This window comes from Caloenas nicobarica, chromosome 2, assembly GCF_036013445.1.
Source record: "Caloenas nicobarica isolate bCalNic1 chromosome 2, bCalNic1.hap1, whole genome shotgun sequence".
NCBI lineage: Eukaryota > Metazoa > Chordata > Aves > Columbiformes > Columbidae > Caloenas > Caloenas nicobarica.
The window spans coordinates 39600981-39627928 of record NC_088246.1 but is presented as its reverse complement, the minus strand read 5'-3'; the positions used below and the strand labels follow the sequence as shown (position 1 = coordinate 39627928).

General features: G+C 35.3%; 1 protein-coding gene across 1 annotated transcript in view; it reads right to left on the bottom strand.

The window, feature by feature from the left end:
- The window catches only part of KCNH8 (potassium voltage-gated channel subfamily H member 8), a 189685-nt gene that overhangs the window by 64183 nt on the left and 98554 nt on the right, over positions 1-26948 (bottom strand). The window contains exons 6-7 of the mRNA XM_065628355.1: positions 6738-6895; positions 2121-2328 (exon numbers count right to left, since the gene is read on the bottom strand). Of these exons, the coding sequence (XP_065484427.1) occupies positions 2121-2328; positions 6738-6895 (366 nt within the window). The remainder of the gene's footprint in view (positions 1-2120; positions 2329-6737; positions 6896-26948) is intronic.

The window sequence follows — 26948 nt, the reverse complement described above, 5'->3', positions numbered from 1 at the left end:
GCAATTCCTGCCTAGGAAGCCCCCTAGGAGATGATCATTGCATGATAACCCAGATACAACACTCTTCACTGACCTGCAAATGGGACTTCTGTGAAATGGCTCTGTTCCAGTTAAACTGGGATTGGTTCTAATGTGGTTGTTGGGACACCTGCTTGTTACTGACATCACCCAAGAGAGGACAAAACTAAAGGGTATAAATTAATGTTTTCATAGCAATAAATGCCAAGGGCCCAAGGGAATATGAAGAACATTTCCTGAATGCGGCCTCTGCTCAGGCAAACAGGAGAGGGCCAGGCTGCATGGGGAGCACGGCCAGCGGCCACACCTGGGGAACAATGGTGCAGCCCATCTTCATCAGTGGGACTGCAATGAATGCTTTCAAATTGGCTATCGTTTGTGGCCTGCATAAGCTGACAATGTATCTTCATAGCTACTTCCTGACAGGGAGATTCTTCTTTTTACCATTACTATTATCTGGATTTGTTTTTCTGTTAGCAGTATTTGACCAATTTGTGCGCAGTGGCCTTTCTTTGTATATCCTTCCCTACAGCTGCAGTCTTTTCTTTGAGAGGTTTGCACTCTATGAGGAGTTCAGCAGCAGGTCGCAGACCTGGTTTACAAAGGGAAGGAGAAGTAAACAACCAAGTAGAAGAATAAAAAGACTCCACAAAGCTTTCAGTAACCTATGGAGAAACTGGAGAGATATATTTATTGGACTTCTTCTTTTCTTCTTCCTGAACCAGCACCCTCACCTCATCTGAGGTCATACTTGTCATTTTTCCTTCAGACTTATCAGTGTTAGATAGATGGATAGATAATAATGGGGTTAAGAGAGAAATGAGAAATTACAGGAGATAAGAATAGAGGATACTGCAGTTTGAATGCAACTTAATGAGCCTTTGGTCACAGATATTTGCATTATTCCCCCCAACAGATATTTTTTTCTGTTGAGAAACTCTGTCTCACCTTTAGGATACTCTTTGTTTATGGAAGAGACACATATGCCTTCTTTTCCTCTCACAGATAAGGTACACATGCTAAATTATTCATATGCTTTTTAATTGTGTCTTTAGTGCCTAACAGCACAAAGAAAACTAGCAGGGCTTCCCCCTTCTAATTAATTTTATTACTGGCCTTGTTTCCTCTTGTGCTTCACTGAATACACAATAGATTTAGGCTAAATGTAAATACAAGTAGAATTAAAAAGACAGAGCACAAGGAACCAGAAAGAAAAGGGAGAAAAAGGGATGCTCAACATTGATATGGAATCTGAGAAAGATCGCAAAAGAAATGTAATTCTACAATAAAGCCAGAATGACCCACATCGGAAGATGTGAAGTATCAGCTGTTGCACTAGAGGGTAACACACCTTCAAGAGCGTACATAGTACCTGGTGATGCCAGACTCATGTACAAGATATATTCTTTCCTCATTGTACCATCACACAGGTACAACCCTTAGAAATAACAATAAACCTTAAACAAAAAAGGAAAACCTTAAAATCTAAAAAGTCAATCTGAAACACTCAATGAAATCAGAATGAAGGCTGGGGTGGAAACTACACATTGGATCAAAATACAGCGTTCTAAAACTGTCTCTCCACTGATAAACACCTCGTCTGCTGTGCAAAAGAGCAAAACCTGCAAATCCACTAGACAATGTTCCCGAAGGGAATTTTTAACTTGAAGGCATTCCAGGGCCTATCTGTTTCAATGTATAGTAAGGAATAATCAGCACACTCGAGGGAATGTCTCTGTTGAAGAATTTGCCTGATTTGCAAAACAAGGATGAACTTTCTCATCTACTTTTCTACACAGTCTATCTAGCCCTTTCCTATCCAGATCCTTAATTCCCAAAACATTGAATCACTCTCAAAAATCTCATTCTTTTTCTACTTTCTAATTTTCTTTTCATTTTAACCCTCTTTTTCACATTGACCTGAAATTCAGAGCACCAGTCTCTTCCTTTTCTCTACAAACAACACTAAATAATAGTATAAGATTAAACAAAAAAGGAAATATTGAATGACTTATATATGTGTTTTAAAGTATTTACATATATATATGCATATATACACACATGTGTACATATATATGTATATGGTGTAAAGAAGAACTTACCTATGTCCCAGGTGAGTGGGTTATTCTGTTCCATCTCCCTTTTCCCTATGACATACCAAATGCAGGCCATCCAGTGAGCAAGCAAGGCAAACATAGACATGAGAAGCGTGAGAACAATTGTGCTGTGCTGGGAGTAACGATCCAACTTCTGAAGGAGACGCAAGAGGCGTAATAACCGGACTGTCTTTAGGAGGTGGACAAGGGAAACCTAGGAGAACCAGGAGAGAAAACGACTTTTCAGCGATTGACTTCTGTCACACAGTTCTCTTATTTCAATGAAAGGAAACCCTATCTGCTAAAGCTCTATGAATGTTTGCCCACTCTTCATTCAGTTACATAATTGCATATTACTTTTAGACTAGATTTGAAGACAGCAGAGAACAGCAAAGAAGATGGTTTAAAAAAAAGTGTTTACTTTTACTGTGTGCATATATGTTTACCATTTCTGATTTAAACCAAAGAAACTTGAAATATTGTGAGATCTTCCATTCTGTCTTTTTTTTCTCATGCAAAGTCTTCTTTCAGATTTAACTTAAAAACTTGTGTTTGTACAAAAATGCATCCTTCCCTGCTCTAGAACAGAAACATAGTTGTCAAACTGACCAGTGTTCATTTGATTCCAATATGAAATCACAAAATAACCATCTTCAGGCACACAATGATTTTCAATTTCTGCTAACAGCCAAACTCAACTATGTATGACATGAAACCAGCTTAATAATTAAAGCCTGGAAGAGGCAATAACATATAGCAGATATTTTACAGAACAAGGAAGCAGAGAAGCGAGTGGAGACTCAGATTTTTTTTCTTCAGATTTAAACCTGGGTTCAGGTTCCTGGGCACATTTTATTTTTCTGTACTAAGTTGGGGTCAAAAAAAGCTTGTATTAAAACTTCCAATACTACTGCTTAAATTCCTTGCCTAAAACTTTATTGCCTTTCAACTGTATGTGGCAGAAGCAGCACCTAATCTGCTCAGCACCCTAAGTCTATGTCAGTTTATGAAGTATGTGTGCTCTGGCCTCAGAGGAGATGCACCCATGCAGCAGCCGGCAGTCTCTGGATGACCCCATCCCCTTCAGAGCATCCTCCCACCTACATCCACAGAGCATGCACAGTTCCCAGCTTTGCATGGAATATACTTGGGTGATGTTTCAGCTGTTGCGTAGAGTTAGCAAACAATACACAGGTTAGGATCCCCCTTTTTTTTTTTTAAATAGGCATAATTTTCATCCACAGTAAACCTCTTTTTTTTTTTTTTTCCAAGAATCTTTACCTTTTTTCTCAGGTACATAGCAGGGGAGAAAAGAAAATCAACAGAAACCTGACACTTATTTAAAATAATTTGAAGTTCACTGCTGTCAGGAATAAGATCTAACATGAGATCACACAAACAATTACAACATCTTTTCTTTTTGTCTTGCATTTCTTTTATTCATCTTATGTTATCTACAATAAGTGAAATTAGTCATGTCTGTGGCCTTAAGCACAAGAATATCTACAAGTCTGCGGCAGAAGGCTGTAAAATATTTGGTCGTATTAGTACAATCATATGGCTATTAAAATATAGTTATAGTAATTGAATGCCATGCCACTATAGCAACTGCCTCTTTCTCTGTGGTAATTAATTTCCAACCAAAGTTCTCCTTTTCTTGTCTCTCATCAGCTTTTTTGAACCAAACATGGTTCTGTTTCACTCTTAACATAAAGGGGTCCCTATTCATGACTGACTCTTCAAGGTGTTGTAATAATAGATAAACATATATATAAGGATCATATATATACTATGGCCTTCACATTGGAGCTTTCAACTTTACTGGGGTTCTACCACATCACAAACAAATAATGATAACTTAGGTTACAACAAGTGTGCCCTGCCAGTTATCACTTGTGACTAAATTCTGACTATCTTTTTTAAGTTATAGAAAACTAATAGACATAAAAACAGCAAATCAGATATCATAATATTTTTAATGTGAAGACATGCTTTATTTTAAAGCCTAAAGATTGCCTCATTTCGAAATAACTTCTGTATAAATTTGAACACAGATGTAATTAATCATATGTAATTGCACTGAATTTTCTCATTAGTCACGCCAAACGCTTTTTTTTGTATTGTGTCCAATCTATCATTGGAAGACCTGAAATGCCTTCAGGCAGCCTTCTTTTCTATGCCACAAATTTAGAAAGACAAAATGAGGAGTCAGCACTCATACTCATGCCTACATAGATTTTGCCTTGACCACAAATATAAAGCCATCTAAATTTTCCGTTTGGTTAATCATTTTAGACTAGCTCGGTTAACCTTTTTCTGTCAAAATGACAAAGACAGAATCTTATCTCTAACACAAACTCAGTCATAGCATAGTGCTGAGAAGTACCGAGAAACAAAGTTGCTACAAACCAGGGATGAAATTCTCTGCTTGGAAGAATGATGTCCTATGGCAAAAAGGTATTATTCAGGAACATGATACATTTTAAGAAATGACTAGTGGCAGGGATCTTTAATCCTTTTGTCTACTTCATTAGCTGCTTTCTTTAAAAACTGATACTCTTGCTATATAACCACCAAAAGTTACCCAGAGAAGAGCAAATTCAATCCTTATAACTGTGTTGTTTTTCACTTTGGCAGCATTTCATACCACATTTCTACAGATTAAGGGATTGTTTATGTTAGATAATTACAAGGATGGAAGGGGTTAGGGTCTCAGCAGGCACTGATGTTAGGCAGGAACTTGCCTGAGGTCTCAGACCTCCTAAGAATCACCCATTTAGTAGTAGGGCAGAATCACTGCAAGGTGTAAAGACAGTCAAGCCAAGTCATACAGTTTCACTTTTTTTCTCTCAAAATATCTCCAATGATGGCAAGAGACTCCACAGCTTTTTCACACACTCTAACTCCACAAATCTCCAACTGGAGGATGACATTTATGTGCCATACATACACAGGTATGTATGACACTATACCTATAGCTTGCAGAATTTAGAGCATCCCTAAAGGTTTGACCTTTGTGCCAGGACCTGAACAGCAAAGGAGTAAGATGCTCCCTGATGCCCCTTCTCACCGTTCTGTTGAGGCAACATCTGAGAGTTGATGGAGTGAAAATCTGAGAACAGACATGAGGAAATGGCTTATTAAATCTTAAAGCCTGAAAAGAGTGGAATGTACAACAGACAGGAGATGTGTATTAATCATATTATAGTAGTGTTTTTAATATTATGACATTTTAACTGTAAAAATAAGTATTGGGTAATGCTTTATTTTCCAGAATTCAGTATGGAAAGTGTACCAGTCTTCCCAATGAAAAAAATGAAACAAAACAAAACTAACCAAGATAAATTTTGTGATGCTGTTTTGTTTGTTTGTTTTTGTTTATTTTTTGTTCATTCAACGAAAAATTCTTAATGCAAATTAAACCAACACGGTTATGCTGGCTGTTTAGTTTTAATGAATGGGATAAACTGAGATAGTAGTGTATTTAAATAGATTACCACCAGTTTAAAAAAAAAAAAAACAAAACAGTGATTGAAGAATGTGGAATAATTAACTATCTTGTTTTAAAAGCTAGTGTACTAGCAGCAGAATGATGGTTTGTAATGTATAAATGGAGTAAAAAGGAAGATTATTGAAGGAAATGGAACTAAATTATAAGATCAAACATGATACCTTACATGGGAGCCTCTGTGTGAAAAATCCACATAATTGAGAAACCTCTGCCAGTATTTTTTTCCAGAATTAAACTTTCTGATTCAGAGGGTCTGGGTTTTCTTTGTTTGGTTGGTTTTTGTTTGCTTGTTTTGATTTGCTTGTTTTGGGGTGGGGAGTGTTTGATTGTTTCTTGTGTTTTTGCTTAGTAGATTCTTTCTCTACTAAATCTAATAGTGCTATCAGAAGAATACCCTTTGTCTTAGAGTAAGTAAACTAATAAAAATGTAACCCCATCATGATTGTGACAACACCAGACCCACACATTTTTCAAAGCCATTTTAAGCATTTTGTCATTATATTCCTAAAAAAGATGAGCTGAAATCAAAGCGAAAGTTAATGACAATTGTAAGTAATACAAGTTAAAACACACAAGAATTAGTGGTCACACTGCAATTTTTGCACTAGAATGTGCAGAGAAAAGAGAAAGAGAAAAAAAAAGAAAGAAGATTCCTGGCTGAGAAAAGAATTCTGACCATGTTGACCAGAACAATTATTTACTTTACCACAGTAACAATTTATGAGTCTTGAAAAATTAAGGACTGAATTTATACAGCATAAGAGAGCAAGAGCCATAAGGAACTGTATGTGAGTATCGCAAGTAAAAATGAAGCTAATGTAGGTGCAACTCTTTACAAAGTAAGGATAACTGAATTTAAAAAATGGTACATATGTGTCTTTCATTATAATCACCGGTGGCTTTGACACCCAATCTTGTAATACTTTTAACCAACATGTACCATTACATTGTAGTCCTTCCTCCAGCATCCAATGTGAAAATACACTACAAATCTGAAAAAGACACCAATGTATTTTAGTTCATTGAGTTTTAGTCTCCAGATTTGGACAAAAATCCAACCAACAAAAACCTCTTGAAAGAAGAGAGAATAAAAAAGACAGTTTAGTACTTACCACAGTGACGTTGAAAGCATAAAGAAGATCAAAAGGAAGTGCAGCGATTAAATCAATGATAAACCAGGTAGTCACGTAGTGGATACAAATAGATCTTGCTTCAAATATAACTTGGCCAGACTTGCTGACATATGTTGTTCGGAAATTTAGAATAATATCTGCTTGACAAAGAATGAACAGAATCAGAGACATGGATTTCTTGATTCCTGGGGATAACACCTGGAATTGACCATAGCAGTGATTGTTTTTCTTATGTATGGCAAAAAAAAAAAAAAAAAAAAAAATTAATGCAGTAGCAAATAAAATATAATGGTAAGAGATTCATATACATAGAGCTAAATCAATTGATGCAAGAAATTGCTCTTTGTAAGGAGTAAAAATAATGTTTAGAACATTTCAAAATCTCTGATTTCAAAGGGATCTTGAATTAAAAAATAAAAAATAATACCAACCACAAACTCACATTGTTCTGTAAACAGTACCAAATATCGGTATTTTTCTTAATGAAAAGTGAGGGTATTATTGCTGTGCATTAAACTTGTTTAAGTTTTGAGATAAAAAAGAAAAAATTAATTACTCTATTTCAAAGCTATAATTGAAACTTACTTTTGTGATAGCTGTCCAGTACAGAGAACAAATGCCATCCTCAAAGATAATAATTTGTTTATCAACAGAAAAGTGCTGAGCTCACTTGAAGAAAAAAAAGGCTTATAGGCTATGGTGGAGATCACAAAAGTGATGCGAATTGCTTGGTGGCTTGTGCATTTTGTATGTTCCTATCTAATATTCCAGGATGAGTGCCTTTCAATAGGAGATATACTTTTGACATGTCTTGCCAAAACACATTAACACTCAAAAAAAAGCTCAGGTCTTGACAACAGAGTCTCAATTATTTTCATGTCTTACAAGACAAAGACTATAATCTGTCCTGGAGCTATATACCAGTTTCTACTAACATTAGTGAGAACTACTTGTATAACTTTTACAAAGTCAGAAAACAGTGCAGCCAACCATTAATTCTTGGTGTTTTACAGCAAGATGATGAGCCTGCTGCCTTGCAAATTGTAATGCCTCATGTTGAAGACCATCTCACAAAAGAGAAAGAAGTTATCCCAAGTGTTAAGAAGACATTCATAGTATGACTGACTTTTTTCTCATTAAAAAATAACAGCTGTGGAGTGATGGTCTTGGCAACCTGAAAGCCAGTGGACTTTCTTTAACATCCAAATTATGAGAGGCAGCTTTCTAGATGCTAGTTCAATATGCAATAGACTTGTCAACTGTGTTATTTGTAATCGAGGTAGACTATTATTGTTACAAGGAGGGAACTGCTTTCCCTGTGCTATGTCAGCAATGGCAGCACAGACTCCTTCCTGTATGCTGGTGACAGACAAGAAGCTACACCTTCAGCTGCCTCTTTTACATGCTGCTGTTGTAGGGAGGTGGCGGCAGCAGCTGCTGGGGGCTGGCTCCACATCATGGACAGCATGGAGCGTGCAGATGTTTGGGAAGTGTTTGCTGCCCAAAGAGATGTTTCTTACAGCCTCTGGGGAAGGGGAGGTAGAAATGCTAAATGGAAGCACCTACAAGTGAAATTCAGCCTCTTGCCCACGAACAGGGTGAAGGTGTAGGAAGATGATGCCTGCCTTGCAAATGGAAATAAACATGGAATATAAGTATTTCATAGTTTCAGTCTATTAAAGGGATTTGTTTTCTCTTTGGATGCAGATATTTCCTTTCCTTATAGCTAGTTTATTATGTGTTATATAAATCTGCTCCAATTCAGCAAATTTCTGGGAAAAAAAAAGAAAGATATGAAGTCCTAAAAACTAAGCATACCTCAGCTTTTGTCTCTTCATAATCAAAACATAATGAACAATAACCATTCTAGTATTGTAACTTGGTTTTAATACAAATCAAATTACAACTATAAAGTGGGTAGTAGAAGGATTACTAGTAGGACTAGTAGATTCATCTACTCTTGGTTTTGTAGGCAGTTTCTGAGGCCTGAGAACTTTTCTTCCTGCTACACACACATAATAATGAATGCCTAATTTCTGATATACCTTTTATGCTGCATTTTTCATTCAGTGTATGGGAAACGTCTGCAAAGACCAGCATGTATGAAGAGACTCCCCTCAGAAAGCAAAATTGAAGGATAGATTTTCCAGAATATGACACACAAAGCATTGTTACCACCAGACCTATAAAAAGAGTAGTGACTGAGCTTTGTCCCATTTGCAAGCTTTTGTACAACTTAGAAAAACACAAAAATGAACACTGACACGTTTTTGCCCCCATGATTTGTTTGAAAATAATGACAAAAAATCAAAACCTTATGATTATATAGAACATGTACACTGAGAACAGAATAAGTAAATATTTATGCAGTTCTCTTTAAATGAGACAGATTTTATCAGATTCTGGTTGTTAGGTATTTTTCCCATTTCCTGACTTTCCCTATTTATCAAATACACTGTTATTCACTTTTTCCCATGTTTTGTCTCCTTTTTGTTGTTGTTTAATTTTTCTGTGCCATTACTTCTGAATTAAGGCAGCATTGGAAATGGCACATTTCAAGAATTTTGTTACTATAATGAAGATAGTCAACAAGTAGATTTAATGTAAAGGAGAGCACTGTAAAGGAGAGCGAAAGTATATGACCAGGTTCATCTTAAATGGGCAAATCAACTTGAGATAAAACAATCTGACACATTATAAAAACTCAATGGAAAATGCTGCCTCATTGAGGGAACATGGATCGCCACTAGTCTATATTAAAGAACTTTTCCATTCAAGAATTTTATTTTAGAATATTTTGGTACTAAAAGCATATTATAAATGGAAATTGTTTGACTCTCACTGTACCAGGATAGCATTGGAGAGTGGTACCTACAGGACTCAAATGCTTAGGTTTAATGTTGTCTATATTTGACCAGGGAGATCCAGCATTTTATAGCAGCTTCTTATGAACATAGATACTCAAATAGAGCAGCCACACAACCCATGCAGAAATTACTTTTGAAGTTCTACAACAGAGTTCACGCTGTTGATTTTGCGAAAGAGTTTGAAAAATAAATCTATGCACCAACTAACTTTACCCAGTTGCTTACACTTCATTTTAAATATAATGGAGTAGCTGACGCTCTCACAAATTGCTAACTCTCATCCAGATTTGAGCAGGAGATCTGTTGCGGTCACTCAGTATCCATGACAGCATTTCCATCTTAAGAAAAGCAATATGAAACATTCTTTCCTTTAGTGTACTTGTAGAGATGCTTTCCTCCATGTTTGCCGTGGTGCGCTGCTTGCACATGGTGGAAGCTGTGAAGAATCGGAGCTAAAGAGCTCTACATTTTTGAGACACAAGGGGTAAGAATGTTTGCCTAAAGCAGTGCCAAACATTGGTATAATGTTTCACAGAAGTATCAATTCTGCCATTGTGTTTAATTCTACCTTGATTTGCATTGAGATACCCGTTTTGTGAACTGATATTTTGTTAGATGTTCCTCTGAACCACAAAAGGATCTGATGAAATTCATAACTGCCATGGAACAGTCATGCTTCATTATATATTCTTTTTTTTTTCTTTGTCTTCTCCTTAACTGAAAAATCCCCCCCAAGTTCAAAAGTTTCATCTCTCTAGAGTTTTTCTTAAAGTTTTTGTAACATAATCAGAGAAGCCATTCTATGATAGGTCAGATTCTATAAAATATTAATTAGGCTTTAATTTTACGTGTAGTAAGACCAGTGTACATTTAATCAATTTCTTTGCCATATGTGTGTTTTTAATATACCTATTCCTCACCTTTAAAGAAAGGAAAATTCTGTTACATATTTTTACAATTGTGTAACAAATAAATGTTGATAGCTCCAGTTCTAAAACATTCTAGTATTTCATGTACTGTTTTCCAGTTCTTCAATGTGGACAGTAGAAATGATTTTTCAGCTCTATTCCATCCTGTCTTTCACTTTTATGGCTGTTCTACTTTGGCAGTGAAACAGACACAAACAATGACTATATGATTTTTTGCAAGGACAACTTATGCTCACAAAAAGAGAGGCAGTTACCAAAACATCTCATCTATTCATATTATGTATGATGACAAACATAGCATCATGAGTGCCTTCAGTTATATATATATTTATATATATGTAGATATATACACACATACTGGTTGTTCTACAAGATTGGTAATAAAAATTCATAACAGTTTCTAAAAAATAACAACTACCTAACATGTGATTAGATATTCTGTGTCAATTTGGGATAAACTAGTGTTGCAATCTATTTTAATGAAGCGGAAAAGTTATTTTTTACTAAGAATCAATTACTGTGTGGGTATGGAAAACACGATCTTATCATACAACGACACTATGAAAATATGACATAATCTAAGATGTGCATTTGGAAGTGTAAAAGAAACTTTTTTGACGACACTAAATGCTTTATCAACATGTATATTTGGAACAAATTTTAAGCATAAATTAACATTCTGGACATTAAGCAAAACCAATAAGCCTTCCTAGATCAAAAAAATCAAAACGAACACAAAACCTTACAAAACTGCAAGATACAAAATAACTCAGAAAATGTAACTGAAGTGGAGAAAAGATCAGTGACTATCAAAATTACAAGTCTGAAAATGAGAATGAAACATAATAAAGTTTTAATGACTAACAAAACCGATGATGTGTATAGAATATTATAGTCCACTTGTCTCTTATTCTCTAAAAAGAGGAAAACTAAAACTGGTTTTGCAATGAAGTACAAGGATTAAGGAGTCTAAGTCATGCTGTAGATGGTTCAGAAACCTTTTCAGAGGAGGCAATCTTTATTTCAAGGAGATTTTAGAAGACAAAGTTCCACCTAATATTCTAAGTGGAATTTGTTGAGAGACACTCTGAATCACCAGTATTAACTTCTAATAAAATCTCAGAGAATTGGAGAAATGCTAATGAAATGGAATTTGCCAACACGATTTTGGTAATTTGGCAAGGAGGATACCACTAAAAGTAATGATCCATAAAACAATAGATTTGCTAATCACAAGAAAAACAAATCATTCTGGCATACGCGTTAAATGTGTAGTAATAACAATACATGTTCAACTATTTCCATAAGGTCATGGAGGATACGAAGTCAACACACTGTCTTTTGCTAAGACCTTATGTCTTTTTCGATACAGCCAAACTAGTTGATTGGTGCAGAATACTCAGATGTACTCAAATTATTTCTTCCTGTATCACCATAATCTGAATGTTTGCATTAGCCAGACTATGAGACACACAAAACAGAAGACAAACCTGGCTTTCTGCTCAGTTTCAAAATGTTGTTACTGTGAGTTTGTTTATAAACAAAACTGTTTCTAGAGGATTTGTCTTGGCTGACTAAATTTACAGTGATATGGTAGTTTTTAACAGCAAAGATGGATGACTGGCTGATCTAAATCCAAGCATAAAATGGGTCAAATGTCTCCCTATGATAGACAAAACACACCTAAGATCCAAGAACAAAAAAAAAGTTGTAGAAGGGAAGATTCTGGCTTGCAAAACAATGACACCAAAGGACATTTCTGACAAATAAGAGTGTCAGTACCAAGCTGTGGCAAAAACTGAGAATATCACCTGTGAACAGAAAATTGTTTGTGCCTTCAGTGAATCAATTACAGCCATACAACTCAAGCACCCACGCCTCAAGGCAAATGAAAAGACAAAGAGAAGAATTACAAAAAACTACCTGGACTTCACTTTACATGACGTTACAAATTCAACTTTCTTAGTTTACTCAGCTCCAGAAAACTAACAGGAGCATTGACTTCTACTTGTTTTCATCCACTGACAGGCTGCTTAGGTAAGACAGGCTACACTGGGCAGACACTGACTTTAGGTAAATTCATTTTGGAAATCAAACGTGGCTTAGCAAACAAGATGATAAACTCCCATCATTTAGATTCATGTTAAACACTCTTATTCTATATAACACGATGTCATACAAGAGATATCTAAACTAGGATCAGGCACACAACACATGTATATGTTGAGGTGTTAGGGAAAAGAAAGGAGGGTTTGACTGTCGTGATCATCCCTTGCAGAATTTAGTTACTCTGTTTTTCCTTTCATTTCACAGCTTTAGGGAGAAAAGATTGATTTGCATTTCTCCCTACACGTTCTTTAGGTAGGCTACACTAAGATTGGGTAAAGTAAGATCTAGCCTGTTAGCCATTATAAGCAAGAAGCCAAGAAGCAATTTTTTTCCCCTGCTGATACACTACTGAGGGCAAAGGGAAAATGCAGAGACAGCAGAGAGAGATGATCACATTGGACCGTTCCTTTGAGGTATCAGAAAATATTTATTTAGGATGCATTTTGACCAAATGCCCAGTTCTAATGCCAGACCTGGGTCTGGAAAAGAATTACTTCCCAGGTTTCACTTGCAGAAACATTTTATGGTGTCTTCTGCAGTCTGAAGCTAGGTGGTATGCTATGATCATTTGACATATACTAGTTAACCTATACACTGCTAGTAGTGGATCTATGGTATTTCTGGCATTTTGATCTCTGCCATTAGATTTGAATCTCTAAAATTAATGAAAGCTTTGAGGGAGTTCTTGTTGTTTTGGCACAGTGCAAGATCCTTCAAATTTTTCAAGATGTAGTGCAAAGCCTTAACACAAAGTGAGTTAGACACATATCTCAGAATATCTGGTGTTGTGCATTGAGGTCTTGCAGGTTGTAATTGGTTCATGCTTTAAGAACTACTGTTTTCATTCAACAAAATCCTCAGGTTGAACAGAACATATAAGTAAAATGTGAGATATAAACATTTTCGATTATATCACCAAGTAGTCTCAGCTGGCCCTGCATTCTTAAAGCTACAAAAAATGTTCTGTCATTTTCAGTAATACAGTTCAGATTTGAAACGAGAATGATTTCATATGGTTCATAATGAACAAAGGGGTCAGTTCAGCTCCATGAGTGCCTAGCAGAGTTAAGTGGTTACTATTCACATATACAAATCTGTATGGTAGCACCAGCCACATACATAACTACTTCATGCAGGCTTGGTTGACGTAGCTAGGAAAGAAAGATATAAGGATATTTACATTTGTCTCAGAAATCTCCAGTGTGTAGTTATCAAAGTTAGAAAAAAGGATTTTCTTACTTATTGCACATTAGCATTTGTGAAGCGACCAAAGCTTTAACAGAAAAAGAGATAAATGCTTGCTTTAAATTCCCCTAAGCAATCCAGTACACCAAAGGCTTATGAGTGTGCATATGGAATTCACCATTCAAGATTGAAGAGATTAGAGGTTTTTCAGCATGGCACCCCTTTCTACCTTATTATCAAAGTAATTTAGGACAACAGCTCCAGATAACACTTATATATATAAAATTGAATGGAAAATGGTAAGTATTTCTTTCTGCATCCAACTCATTAGCTAAAAATCCAGAGGGAGGCAGGTGATTGCGATTCATCTTTTACTTCTTGACAGCTTTCTGATCTACGCTTAGGTGTAAATAGTTTCTTCATCTGGGCAGCCTTATTTACAGCTTGACTGCTGTGCTAAAGTACTTACTGAGAAAGCTGTAAAGGGAAAAACAAAAACAAACAAACGAAACCCCCTAAACTAAAAGAGAACTCTTGAGACAAGAAACTCCTGAAAACACTAGAAAAATCTTTAATACAAATTGAGAAATGACCATTTCTCCTGAGAGAGTTTATTATTTTTAGGAATCACATGTTCTGCTTTTGGGGGGGGGATCACTGTTTAAAAAGTGGAAGATTAACTTTTTTTTTTCTTTATTTTTTTTTTTAATATTTTTTTCCTCATTAAGACTTTGAGTAACTAGAAAGGTAAGCAAATTGAGGCAACAAAGAGTAGTTAAAAAAACTGATTAATAACCTATTCTGAAAGTACTTATGGAATATTTAATATATTATAAACCATTTGTGGTTCTTAGTGTGCACTAGCTTCTACCTACCAATGACACCAGCTTATCAAAAAACATTTGAAAATTCAACACAAGCATCAATATTGTAAAGCCTTGGAGATTCCAGACAACTACACAACATCAAAACTATTGGTTTTCTTTAGTGCTGAATTTGTGTTCCAAATGCCTTGAGATGAGGTGGGCTTTAAGCATTTTCTACAGGAGGAAGGGCAAAAATTTTACAGATAACTGTAAAACAGGCAAGAAGGATATTTAATCTGAGCTGATTGTTAAAGCATGCATAAAGTGACTTTAATATATTTGGACAATTAGTGGGTCAGAAGTTTTCTACAAGAGGTATGTTTGAATATATTGTCTTTCAGTATGCTCTAACAACAAACTTTAGCCTGTGCAAGCTTCATACTTGAAGCTTTATTTGATATGTATGTTTCAAACTGGGACAAGAACTACCACCTCTATCCTGTCTCAGCAGCTCACATAACACAAATCATTAATAATAAGCATTATTACTACAGGGAAAAATTCTGAAGTTACCTCACTGCAAATTCTTTCCATGTAGGCTGGAAAAACATAATTTTAAATGGTCTTGCAAGCTACATACATCACACCACACACTCAGAAAAGCAGAACAGGGGATGTAAATTGTGTGTCTGAAATAAGCAATGGTTATTAAAAAGTTACCTAAAACTAAAGCAGAAGTAATAATAGATAGTATCAAATTGGTTGACTCACCATATTCTGTGCTGAAACACAGCACACACATATCTAAAATATCATCTTTATACTTGATGTAGAGAGGAAGGAAAGGGTGAAGACTGTATTCTTGTCTTCATTATGAGAAAAGCTGGGTTCTTATTTCAGGTTAGACAATTCAGTTTCAGTTATAAATAGAAAAAGTCAGAGTTCAAGTGAATTGAAGATCAAGAAGAAGTCTAGACTATCCTATTGACTTTAAGGAAGGTGCCCAAGTTATGTAAAAACTACAAAGTGCCTTTTTTCCCACAGATTTTTGCCATGTTTTAGCACAGATACACCTGTTTTGTTAACAAATACCCATACATTTTAAGACAGCCCTGACCGGTGTTGCAGGCTTTTGCTCCTTCCACACTTACTGCTCTGCTAGTGAGCCTGTGAAATTAACAGAAGCAAAGTGCATGAGTCTGCAAAGCAGCAAGTAGTTATGCTGCTGTCAAAGGTGAACTTGACCTGGCAAGGTGAACTGACTTGGCAGCACTCAACAGGGAGAACTCAAGATCTCCAAGTTCAACAAGTTTGGAACCAGCAATCATATCACCTATGCATTCCCCACTCCTCACCTCCAAAGATTTAAATAGAGGTTGGGTTTTTCTTTTTTCTATAATTTCAGCTCTAATTTCCACACCCAAGTCATTCAGAATCACCTCATATTAAGAAAAACTCAATGGCAAATCAATGGTTAATGACCCTCAGAAAGGCAACTCTGCCTAGTTTCTAAAGGCAGATCTCTTACTTCTCTATCCCCTCACTTTCTTTTTCACATTCCTGCTGCTTTCAGCCCACATCCTCTGACCATGCACCCTCTGACCATGAGCACCTGCTGATGCAGTTCTTTTCTACTTTTCCCATGCTGCTCCTCCTTCCCTCCAGCCTGCAGACTGATTGCCCTCCCCTGCCAACCCTACACAAAGTAAACCAGAAGCTCCATTAGGCACTAAATACCTAAGCAGCATGCAGGAAAAATAAACAGGGATTGACAAATCTCATAAAAGCATTTTGTACAAACAACCTCAAACTTAAACCTTGGCTCTGATTTATCTGGTTGGATCCTATGGCTAACTAGCTCGATCTGCATGGTTTCTCTCAGCCTATTATTTCCACTACCGATAAGATATGGGCGCACATCCCTTTCTGAAACAAAAAAAAACCCACCAACTTGTAAGAAATATGCTCTCTCTAACACTCTTACGAAATTACACTGAAAGATTAAAGAAAATGAATTTGTACAAAAAAACCCCAACTCAGTTGTTTCAGATATGAAAGCGTCTACGTTAAAAAATGTTAATCTACATGCAGTTGCAGTTCCTAATTTATTTATATATTTTGCTCCAGTTAAGCTCTTACACAGTACCCATAACAGTAAACATTAGAAGGTTGAAACCAACATTACCCTAGTGTCTTCCAAGTTTGTAGTTACCATGGCTACATGCTTTTGTGATATTTTCATTCAAAATTTCTAAAGCAAATACCAGAATCTAACTGAAAAACTCTAACTTATTCCTTTCCTTACTTGAGCGATCTAGTGGCTTTTACTCACCATTGATGACCCTTTTCACAAGCTTCCAGCATGAAAATCCATGCCCTAGCTATGCTCAATTCCTATGAAAAGATGACTTATTTCATAGTTGGGCATAAATGAACTAAGAACCCTCTGCAAGTCTATAGGGTTTTGGAACCATTTGGTGATCTCTCTTGAACTAAAGCTCTGCAGGACATGTCACATCCTTTCCCAAGCCATCGCTTTCTAGATATCTGCCATGCTCACATGCACACACAGACACATGTACTCAGTGAATGATACGAAAATACCAATTTAAACTGGTGCTCAATGAAGGGTAAAAAAATGGAGGTTCTACTTAGTGCATATGTGGGTTGCAATTCTAAATGATATAAAAAGAGTCAAAACCATAAACTGATATTCAACAAACTATCCTATCAATCCTTAAAATACTTTCCAGAATAATACTTCTTTTCCAATTCTGAAAGCACAATATGTGTTATATATAATCTTGATTTCTAAACCCTGTTAAAAAAAATGAAAGAGATAATCCAGAGATAAAAATTTATCTGATAGCCATCTGAACCTCTTTACCCATAAACAGGATTATTTTACCTGAAGCAGTTGATTTTCCTGTGCCAACACTTTTTTTTCATTGTGCTTGATTTTTTAAAAATAAATCCTGCTGGGATTAGACATATGATCAAGCTACAGCAGAATATCAATTTAAGATTAGTCAGATGATTCAATAACTGCCCATGGCACACTATTATATTGCAGCAAATGCTAGGTAATATAACTCAGTTTACCTCTCTTTCATGGTGAAATAAATGAAGTTGAAAAATCCTGTACCTTTAGGGCAAGTAGTATACATATAAGCAGCAACCAGAGGATTGGGTGATGCATGATTTCTTATTAGACTACAGTAATTCAATCCTGTGCTTGAGACCTAGATGATTCAGGTATATTAACCCCATTGATTTTCAGAGCAGACAGTTTTCTATACCACTTCCCTCTTTTTGATGACATAACTGACTCTTCTCCTATTTCTTTTATTTTTTTTGTCATCTTCCTTTATGTGATTTCACATTGATTGTCTTTAGCTAGCAATACTTTTCCCAAGGTCCAAGCTCTTTGATCTATTTGATTATTTGAGTCAATGTTATTTAATTATATATGGATAATGGTATTAGAATCTGGCCAGAGAGCTTTTAGGAAAGATTCCAGGAAATGTTAGTGTTATATTGCTTGAAGAACAATTTATCTGTCCCTATATAAACTCTTCTTTTTTCTGTTATAATGCTGCTATAAACCTAGAGGTTCCTAGTAAATCTCCAAGGAACAACTTATTCAAATTGAAGTGGGATTTTTCAACACAACATATCCCTCCAAAATGTGTGTTACCACGATTAGCTTGATGATTTTTCTTTTAGATGCTGGCATGATAAGGTAAGTGAGATGGTATTGGTTTTATACAGGAAGAGAAAGTAATGCTTATTTTATACCTGTTGATTAGGAATCTAGACTATTATGAAGTGAAATAAAGTGTATAAGAAAAAAAAAAAACCACCAAAAGAGATTAGGTAACAAAATAAATTAAATGTAGGGGTTTTATATAATAAATACATAATATATAATCAATTAAATAAACGATAATATATTACAAAATAATAAGTCTTTATAACAGCCTATTGCAGCTGCTGAAGGACAGACTTTTTTTTTCTTTTTAAGAAAGATAACAAATGGTGAACAGATATTAAGTAACAATCAATATAAACTATGGAAAATTTGATGTGAAAATCTAGACCTGTTTGGGAAACAGAAAGAAATCACTGGCAGACAGTATAAAGGCAAATTAGAGTTTTAGATGTATTAGGAAAGAAATGCCAATTGGCAACTTTAGTCCCTTTGTACTCGTGACATCCCATTATGAGAGAAGCTATTAATAATATTGGAGAAAAAATATATGTATTCGATAAATACTTCTTATCTAATATTGGAATGGAGCAGCAAAGCACGTTTGTATCATATCACATGCTAAATTACAATCCAGTGTATCCTAACTAAGAATCAGCAGGTAGTAATGTTTTAAACCAGTACTACTAAACACTTAACAAGATGTCACTTCTGCAGGTTGATGAAAAAAATAAAGAAATATTCAATTTACAAGCAATAGTTGAGTAGAGTTTTGGGTTTTCCTTTTTCTGAGATCTTTGAAGAAGAGCTGATGTCCTTCAGGAAAACATGTCTTAGCCAAACACAGCTAATTGGAATTAATATTAATACCTGGACTAAATAAAATGTGTTATATTTAGGATTGAATTAGATGCTCAAAATTTTTCTTATCAGAATATTAATGATCTGAAAGGTCACATAAAACTACATATAACTGAAATCTCAGATGTGTTGTGTTGACACAGGTAACAGAGAGAAGGAAGAAGCCAGCTCAAATTTTATAGTGCTAGAAGTTAGAGATGAGATATCCCAAGATACAAACTGCAGTTCCCAATGGACTTGAAATCTAAAAGGAAATATCAAAAGCCATCATTGTACCATCAAGATGGCATTTTGTTAAGCAGAAACATTTGTTCCCTTCCACATCTTAAAGAGAATAAAATAGTCTTATTGAGGAGCATTAAAGAAAATGACGTAAAAGAATTAGAATTAGTCATTAACCAAGAGTACATTTAAAATGGTAAAATTTGGCTATCAAGTATACCTCTCCTATTTTTCCTTGGGTGCAATCCTCAGTAATGTTTTCTCCTGGCCATTAGCACTTTAGAACATTGTGGAAACAACCTTATTTGGTTTGTGTGGCTAGTCACAGAGATTGGGAACCGCATTTCAGCGACACATTACACCTCCATCCAAAAAAGCTCCTTTTTAGAGGTCTTGTGGCTTTAGCTGGATGACTAGCATTCAGATGAACAATGGAAAAATAGTTTAAAGCTACAAATTCTTAAAATCCTCAGCACAAGTATATGACATTCACATAATACGATAGACCTCTGAAAAAGATGTTCTGCTAATGCAAAGTGTATATGATTCTTAGGGTTCGTTCTGTTGAAGTTGCCATTGAATTCATTAAGTTATTTTGCCCATCAAATTTCTCCAGTGAAAGGAGTTTATTTAGTATTGGACACTAAGATGCCTGTCACTATATAGCACATGGGGAGTGCTACGGTCCCTGCTCTAAGGCAGTGCTGTGATGTATGTTCTCAGCCTCGTTTCATTACAGTTTGACAAACTGACAACGTGTTTAGTGATTTTGTTGGAGCAAGATCTATTTTCAGGTATGACGGCTCATAGCAGAACTGATTCCCCAAATCCATCTGTAACTGACAAACTGATTTGCTCTTCCTTACTATTTGTTCTCACAGTGGACGGTAATGGGATATTGAAGTCATACCCAAGCGGAAATACTCTTTTACTTGGGTAAATTATCCATTAATTTAAAAACCCGAAATCTGAAGGCATTAGTGGTTCAAATGGTTATTGTGGTAACCATAGTCACTCCCTCCAGCAGTATAGTATGGTCAGTGTTAATGCACTATCATGGTATGCTCTACCAAACACCATATTTAGCCTGCTGTACCTGTTACTGGGGGCATCCTGGGACACACAGAATGCCAGCATACCAACGTTAAAGCGGGGGATTTAACTGCAACTCTTTACTGTGCTGAGAGCCACGAATTCAAATCCCAACATCATGAAACTGAACAAAAGACCACAAAATTAAAAAATAAAAAATTAAATTATTTTATCTGCTGCCTTGATTTTCAGCCTTTTGAGTTCACTGTTCAAGTTGCTATCCTTAACTATAAGGGTGTTAAACAGGCATTAGCTAACCTCAGTTCTACAGTAGCTGATACACCAGAAAAACATCACATATAGTGACAATTGTAATAACATACTGAACACTGGAAATATTTTCTTTTCTATAAACTATGTTCTACCTTTTAAAAACAGACTCTATCCATGAACATATTGACAAACAAAAATGTATTATATCGACTTTTCTGTGAAACAACATACAGAGTTTGGAGTCTTTAAAAAAGAGCAAAGAACTAAAAATATTCCTGAGTAATGAACTACTACCTCTGCTTTTAAAAGAAGATAGTATTTGTGACTGAAGAAGTGTGACAGTTTCTACATGGGTAATTTTCTTAATAGAACCTGCAGAAATAAGCTATTCCAAAGAGTGAAGCAGCATCAGTCATATGACTTAATTTTTCACTAAATTCAATGTGTATGAAGCAAATGCAGTTAGGTATTTCATGAGCGCAGTTCACTTTACACAAATGCTGAAGACAAAAATGAAAAGATTAAACAAGTCAAAACATTCAGTGGGTAATGTGACAACTGCTTTGTGCACTTAAAACTTTTTGACCAGTTCCAAGGGGGAAACCTGAAATATTTTTCTCAGAAATTATCTCATGCAGCTTGACAACAATTCACATACATAGGTTATTATCCAAAATTCATTAAAAAAAAAAAGAAATAGACCACATGAAAGCTCACAAAAAGTATGGTAGATTGTTAGGCATCTAAGCATTCCTTGGAAATGACCTAGGTGGTTAATTAAAACACTTTAATCCTACTGAAAGACAGAGTGTTGTTTTACCATCATATTGTAGGATAGTAAACCGAAATACGAATTTTGTCTGATTGTAGCTATAATGCAGTCAGTCATATTCTGTATAACAGCGTAGTGTTAACTTTGTATGCCTTTTGAATGGAAATATAGTGGAGCGAAAATTACATACAAAACTATTACTACAGCATTTCTCAATGTATGAATTGACTATAGGTGTTACAAAAGATTTGTCACACTGCTTTCTTTTTTGTTTGTTTTTTATCTTACAGTAGCACCACAGCTTAGACAAAAGAGATGAAGAGTCAGTTCTTAAGTGCTCTTAGCACTATTAAGTGCTCAGAAGCCTGTCACTCCTATGTTATAAGTCTCATTGCAAAATAAGAGGTAGGAAAGAAAAATAATCTGTCTGAAGAGATTCATTTAGGACAGCCAAGAAGTGGAACAGTGACTATATTTGCCAGAAGCACAGATGCAGAATATCTTGACCCAGTTATAAGCTGCCTACAGAGCTCTCCCTAGAATAGTAAGGAGTTATATATGGTAAATGCTGCATATTTCAGCCTATAACCGTGAAGTTCCCATCACCCTGCATGCGGGGGTTTTTTTTAAAGGCCTTTATCCTACATGAACCACTTGGTTTGTTTTAGGTATTCCTTCACAAAATCAGATTTCAGAATGGAGCCTGTTCAGTACTTCTATAAGTACTTGTTTCTTGGATTTTACCTTTAACTTTGATGGTACATGGCACAATACATAAGGATCCCTTCTCGTAACCAGTCCACCAGTAGTTTCAGTCATTCATTTTAGCCTCAGCAAAAGCAGGAATGCTCGGATGAGCAGTGTTCTTGTCTTAACTGTAAGGTACCTCCCAACTTCAGGAGTAGTAAGCAACATTTTGGGGCAGTGATTTCTTAACATTTCGGTTAGATCTACAAGCTTCTGTGAGAAGCTGGCTAATGATGTGTAAAATGACATCACACCTCTGCAGATGAAGAGGAGTCAGCAGAGCTGATAGAAGTCAAATTTTCTAGGTGCCTCTGTTATCGTAACATTTATCTGCATCTACCTGAAGATACAGAAATATTTCCATGGAAATGATCACTTTGAAATTATTTATGTCCAGGTGGATATTTTTGTGCTTGGAAGCAGCACCTTGTGTGCAGACTAGTATTTGTTCTTACAAGGGTATATAAGGAAGGTTATTGGAAAAATTTCTAACATATTAATAGTGGTCCTGGCCACTTCAGTGTGACGCTTTAAGTGAGAATCTTTAGGAAATTTATTATTGTTTTTCAACATAAACATTTTGTATTATTTATTTACATTAGTAGGTAATCCATAGTCCATGAACAACTTATTTTGACCTTTGCTCCCTAATATTTGGTGTATCAACAATCACTGTATCCAGTTTCATGTTTTGTTCATATGTATTCACAGATGAAACCATTTGATGCTCAGAGATGAGATAAATTCCCAGGGACAAATTCAAACCAATCACTCGGTGTAAACCTGAATTTTAGCATATTAGGGTCTGAGAGCAAACTCTCTAAAACATGGTCCAAAACACTGCTATTTCCATTCAAAATGCACGAGGCTTAGAAGTGAGGTCCCCGTGACCCAGATATTGCTTTATATGACCTTCTATGCACTTGTAAAGATATTAAATGATGAACATTATAACAATGAAAAAGAACATGAGAGAAAAAAGAAAACAAACCTTCTGATTTAAAGCAACCTAATAAAATCTATAGCATTTAACATTATCTCACCTAATTCCAACAAATTTTGTCTAACATATATCATTTTCGATAAAATAATATACACACTTGAATGACCGTGTAAGTCATGAATGATGATATGAATTTCTAATGGGTTTGTACCATATTTTTATCTCTCTAAATATTAAACATCTGAGACTCAAGGGCTTCATATGTTTTAAGACTCTTTTGGAAAGATTTTGAGTCATTTACATTTGTGATAGACACCAATGGGCCAACAAGTCTCTTTAGTCCACAGTGTCATGGAATACAAATCACAGCTTTAGGGCTTCTGAACATGCTGCTTTTAAAAACTGAAACTGCTGTTAAAACACTTTGTTAAATAATATTTAACGAGACAGATACACATAGAAGGAGAAGCGATCTTAGTATCCATGATCAATTTTCTCTCTTAAAAGATAAAGTGTTCAGATGACCATGTGTGGGGAGAGAGCGGAGGAAGGGATAGGTGTGTTTTGTTTTGTTTTCCACAGGTAGGCAAAGGAGTATGTTGTAGAACATGACTTAAAATTGCTGTTGCCAGTATGTTTATAAAGAGCATAATTTTATAGTTATAATCAGTACCCAAGGTTTTCTACCTTCCACCAGAGAGTGGACAATCCACAAATAAAAAATTAAAATGAAAAGTTAAAGGTCACTTATTTTTATAGCTCTTCTCTTTACAGTTGTTCCTAGTCACTTTAGGAGACAAAATACTTAGACACCTTCGATTTTATCCAGCAAATAATGTATTACCATTACCCTGAAAGCCTATACATATCTTCTCTGAACTATCTCATCGATCTCAACTCCTGTTGAAGACATCCTATTCGAATAGTCCTGTGAGTCTGAGAATTTAGCAAAAAAGTATTGATAATTGATAATTTTTCCAGTAATGTTACTTTCTTCAATTAAGGTGTTCAATAACATACTAAAAATGAACAACAACAACAACAAGGCAATATCTGAATGAAAATTAGAATGAAACAGTTGCTGAAAGAAAAGCACTACACTGGATAGTTGTGGAAGAGTAAACGTTATGCAATCAGGAGGAAACTATTAATAAAATGGATTGAACTTGGAGATTATCCCAGCTCTCCTCTCCAAAAGAGAGAAAGCTTTACAAATATTATAGAAATATAACCAAGATCCATTGTGCTTCTTAGAAATATTGCAACTTTAGCCACCCAGACATATCTATCTACAAATGAAGGACTCAGCTACTGCCTATGCAAAAAATAAGGGACATAAATTTTGAAGTAAATAGTGCAATAAAGCAGGTAATATCACTCACCAGCTGAAACACTTTCTAAGACAATTTATGTGCTTGCTTAAATACATTAATGTTAAAAACTTTTAATCTCCACCTCTTTATGATTTTAAGATACATGAAACAGTAAAAAAAAAAAAATTAAAACTTAACTAGTTTTACACTATCATTAGATAGAAGAAGTCAAATATTTATTTACAAGATAATGTTAGGGAAGGTTTGCACACATTACAGATGAAAAGAAATCTGAAAGTACACTCAAACATCACATCACACAACTTATCAAAGCACTAATATATACAGAAAACATCAAGTGAAAAATAATTTTAACCTAATTTGGGAAGCCTTAATTATCTTCCCTCTCTAACATCTTCCACAAAGACATCACAAAATGCGTTGTTATTATTATTGCTTGTCTTCTGTTTATGTTTTAGAGAACTTTAAAGGCTAAAGCAGCAAAACTCTAGCTAGATACGTGCTTTTGTCATTAATAATTTAATCCAGATCAACACTTTTACTTATAAGCACCCCAAGTCAGGAGAACACTTCCGTATGTATTTTTATCATGCTCAAGCATATGCTAACTCACAAATTGGATAAGCCACGCTTCTGCTTAAAGAAAATCTTTAGCCTCTACCCTATTATGTCCCTTGAATGGATCTGCAGACATCTCTTCCTTTTATTGTCATATCTTCACTCCCTTTGATGACAGCTAAAAACAAAGGCTTTGTGAAGTCCAAAGGAAGGTTTATGCAAGTTATGTGTGTAAAAGGAATATTAGGAAATATCCAAATAAAATGAAAGCAGATAGACTATTTTTCTCCAGTCTGTTTATGGAGTTGTGATATCTCAATCCAGGATTACAGAGCCATCACACAGCTGAAGGCCCCATCTCAGACAGATGTCCCCAGTGACTTTCTGAGACGGCAGCATCATAAAAAGAATTCTACTCAACTTTTCTCATTGACACTTCTCAGAGCACACATATCAAAGTTGTGCTTGTCAGAGCCACAGTGCAAAAGTGCCCTGAAACTTGTGCTTAAAATTTATGCATGTTGTCAACCTTACTCTTTTCAATAGAGTTACACATGTTCTGAGACATATTAATTCAACATTTTAACGAACAAAGGACCATTGAGAGGTGACTATAAACATGCTGTTTTCTTTGAATTCACTGCAGAGATTTAAATGCAGTATAAGAATGTCCTGAAAATACTCCATAAATCTTTCCATAGAGCCACAAATTTAAAAATAGATAATAATTGTAGAAACAACAACTTCGTGGAAAATTGAGCCATTATTGAAACTGTGGGGGAGGAATACTGGTATGCTACAGCACAGTGTTTGTGGTTACCAGTAGCATAACTATGCAAAGGAGTCTTTTCTAGTATATTAGACACTTTTTTCTTTTTTTTTCTTTGAATATATTCAGTTAAACTACAGTTTGATTTCCTGGGTTATAGACCTAAGAATCTAACCAGAAAAATATGAAGTAAAATTTACAGAAAATCTACTTCATTTTGATTATCTGTTGATCATAGAGATACCACTGCTTTTTACTTACTGATATAAGTAGTACATATTTCCTGCAAAGAAAATAAACATAAAAGCACGGAGCAGTGCACCATCTGTCTTGCTTCAAATGAATACCACAGTACATAAAACAGTTTGATACAGAGTATATTCTTTTGTGCTCAGATTCTGATAAACCCATTCATAACACAAACCAGTTATCTACATCAGTGTGGGGTGAAGGATACAGTCATTATCAAAATATTGTAACCTTGAGTCTACTGTTTTTATAAAGACACTCAGGTAGATCAAGTGTAATTATTTCATTTTGTATTCCTTAAAATGGAACATGGAGACATTTATGACTGACTAGAGTCATAACTTTGCTCTTTTAACACAAGACAAAAGTTGATCCTCGATGATCTGCATAGCAAAACGTAGTTTTCTTATTGCAATGCTTGGGTATCATTGAATGTGAATTGCTTGCATTAACATGAGATAGTCCACCAAGATCTAACAGTAAGTGTAAAAGAGGAAGATTAGACCTTAAACCTAATGACAGATCAATGTCCAAAGGTGGAAACACAAATATTTATCCATCATAACACCTGATTCTTCCATCAGCCACATCACCTGCTAGTCTTACTGTCTACAGTAAAGCTGTCAGAGAAATGGAATAAACTTCTCAAACTTTTCGTAAGACAAACTTCTGTTAAACTAAAGACATTCTGGGTTGTTCCTTAGTGTTTAGAAGCTTCTGTTTTCTTTAGTTGTCCTAGAGAAGATCATAACATTAATATATGAGATAAGATACCTTTTTTCAGGAAAAAAATCGGAAAAGTAAAGTAGAAAAGAAGTTTCAAAT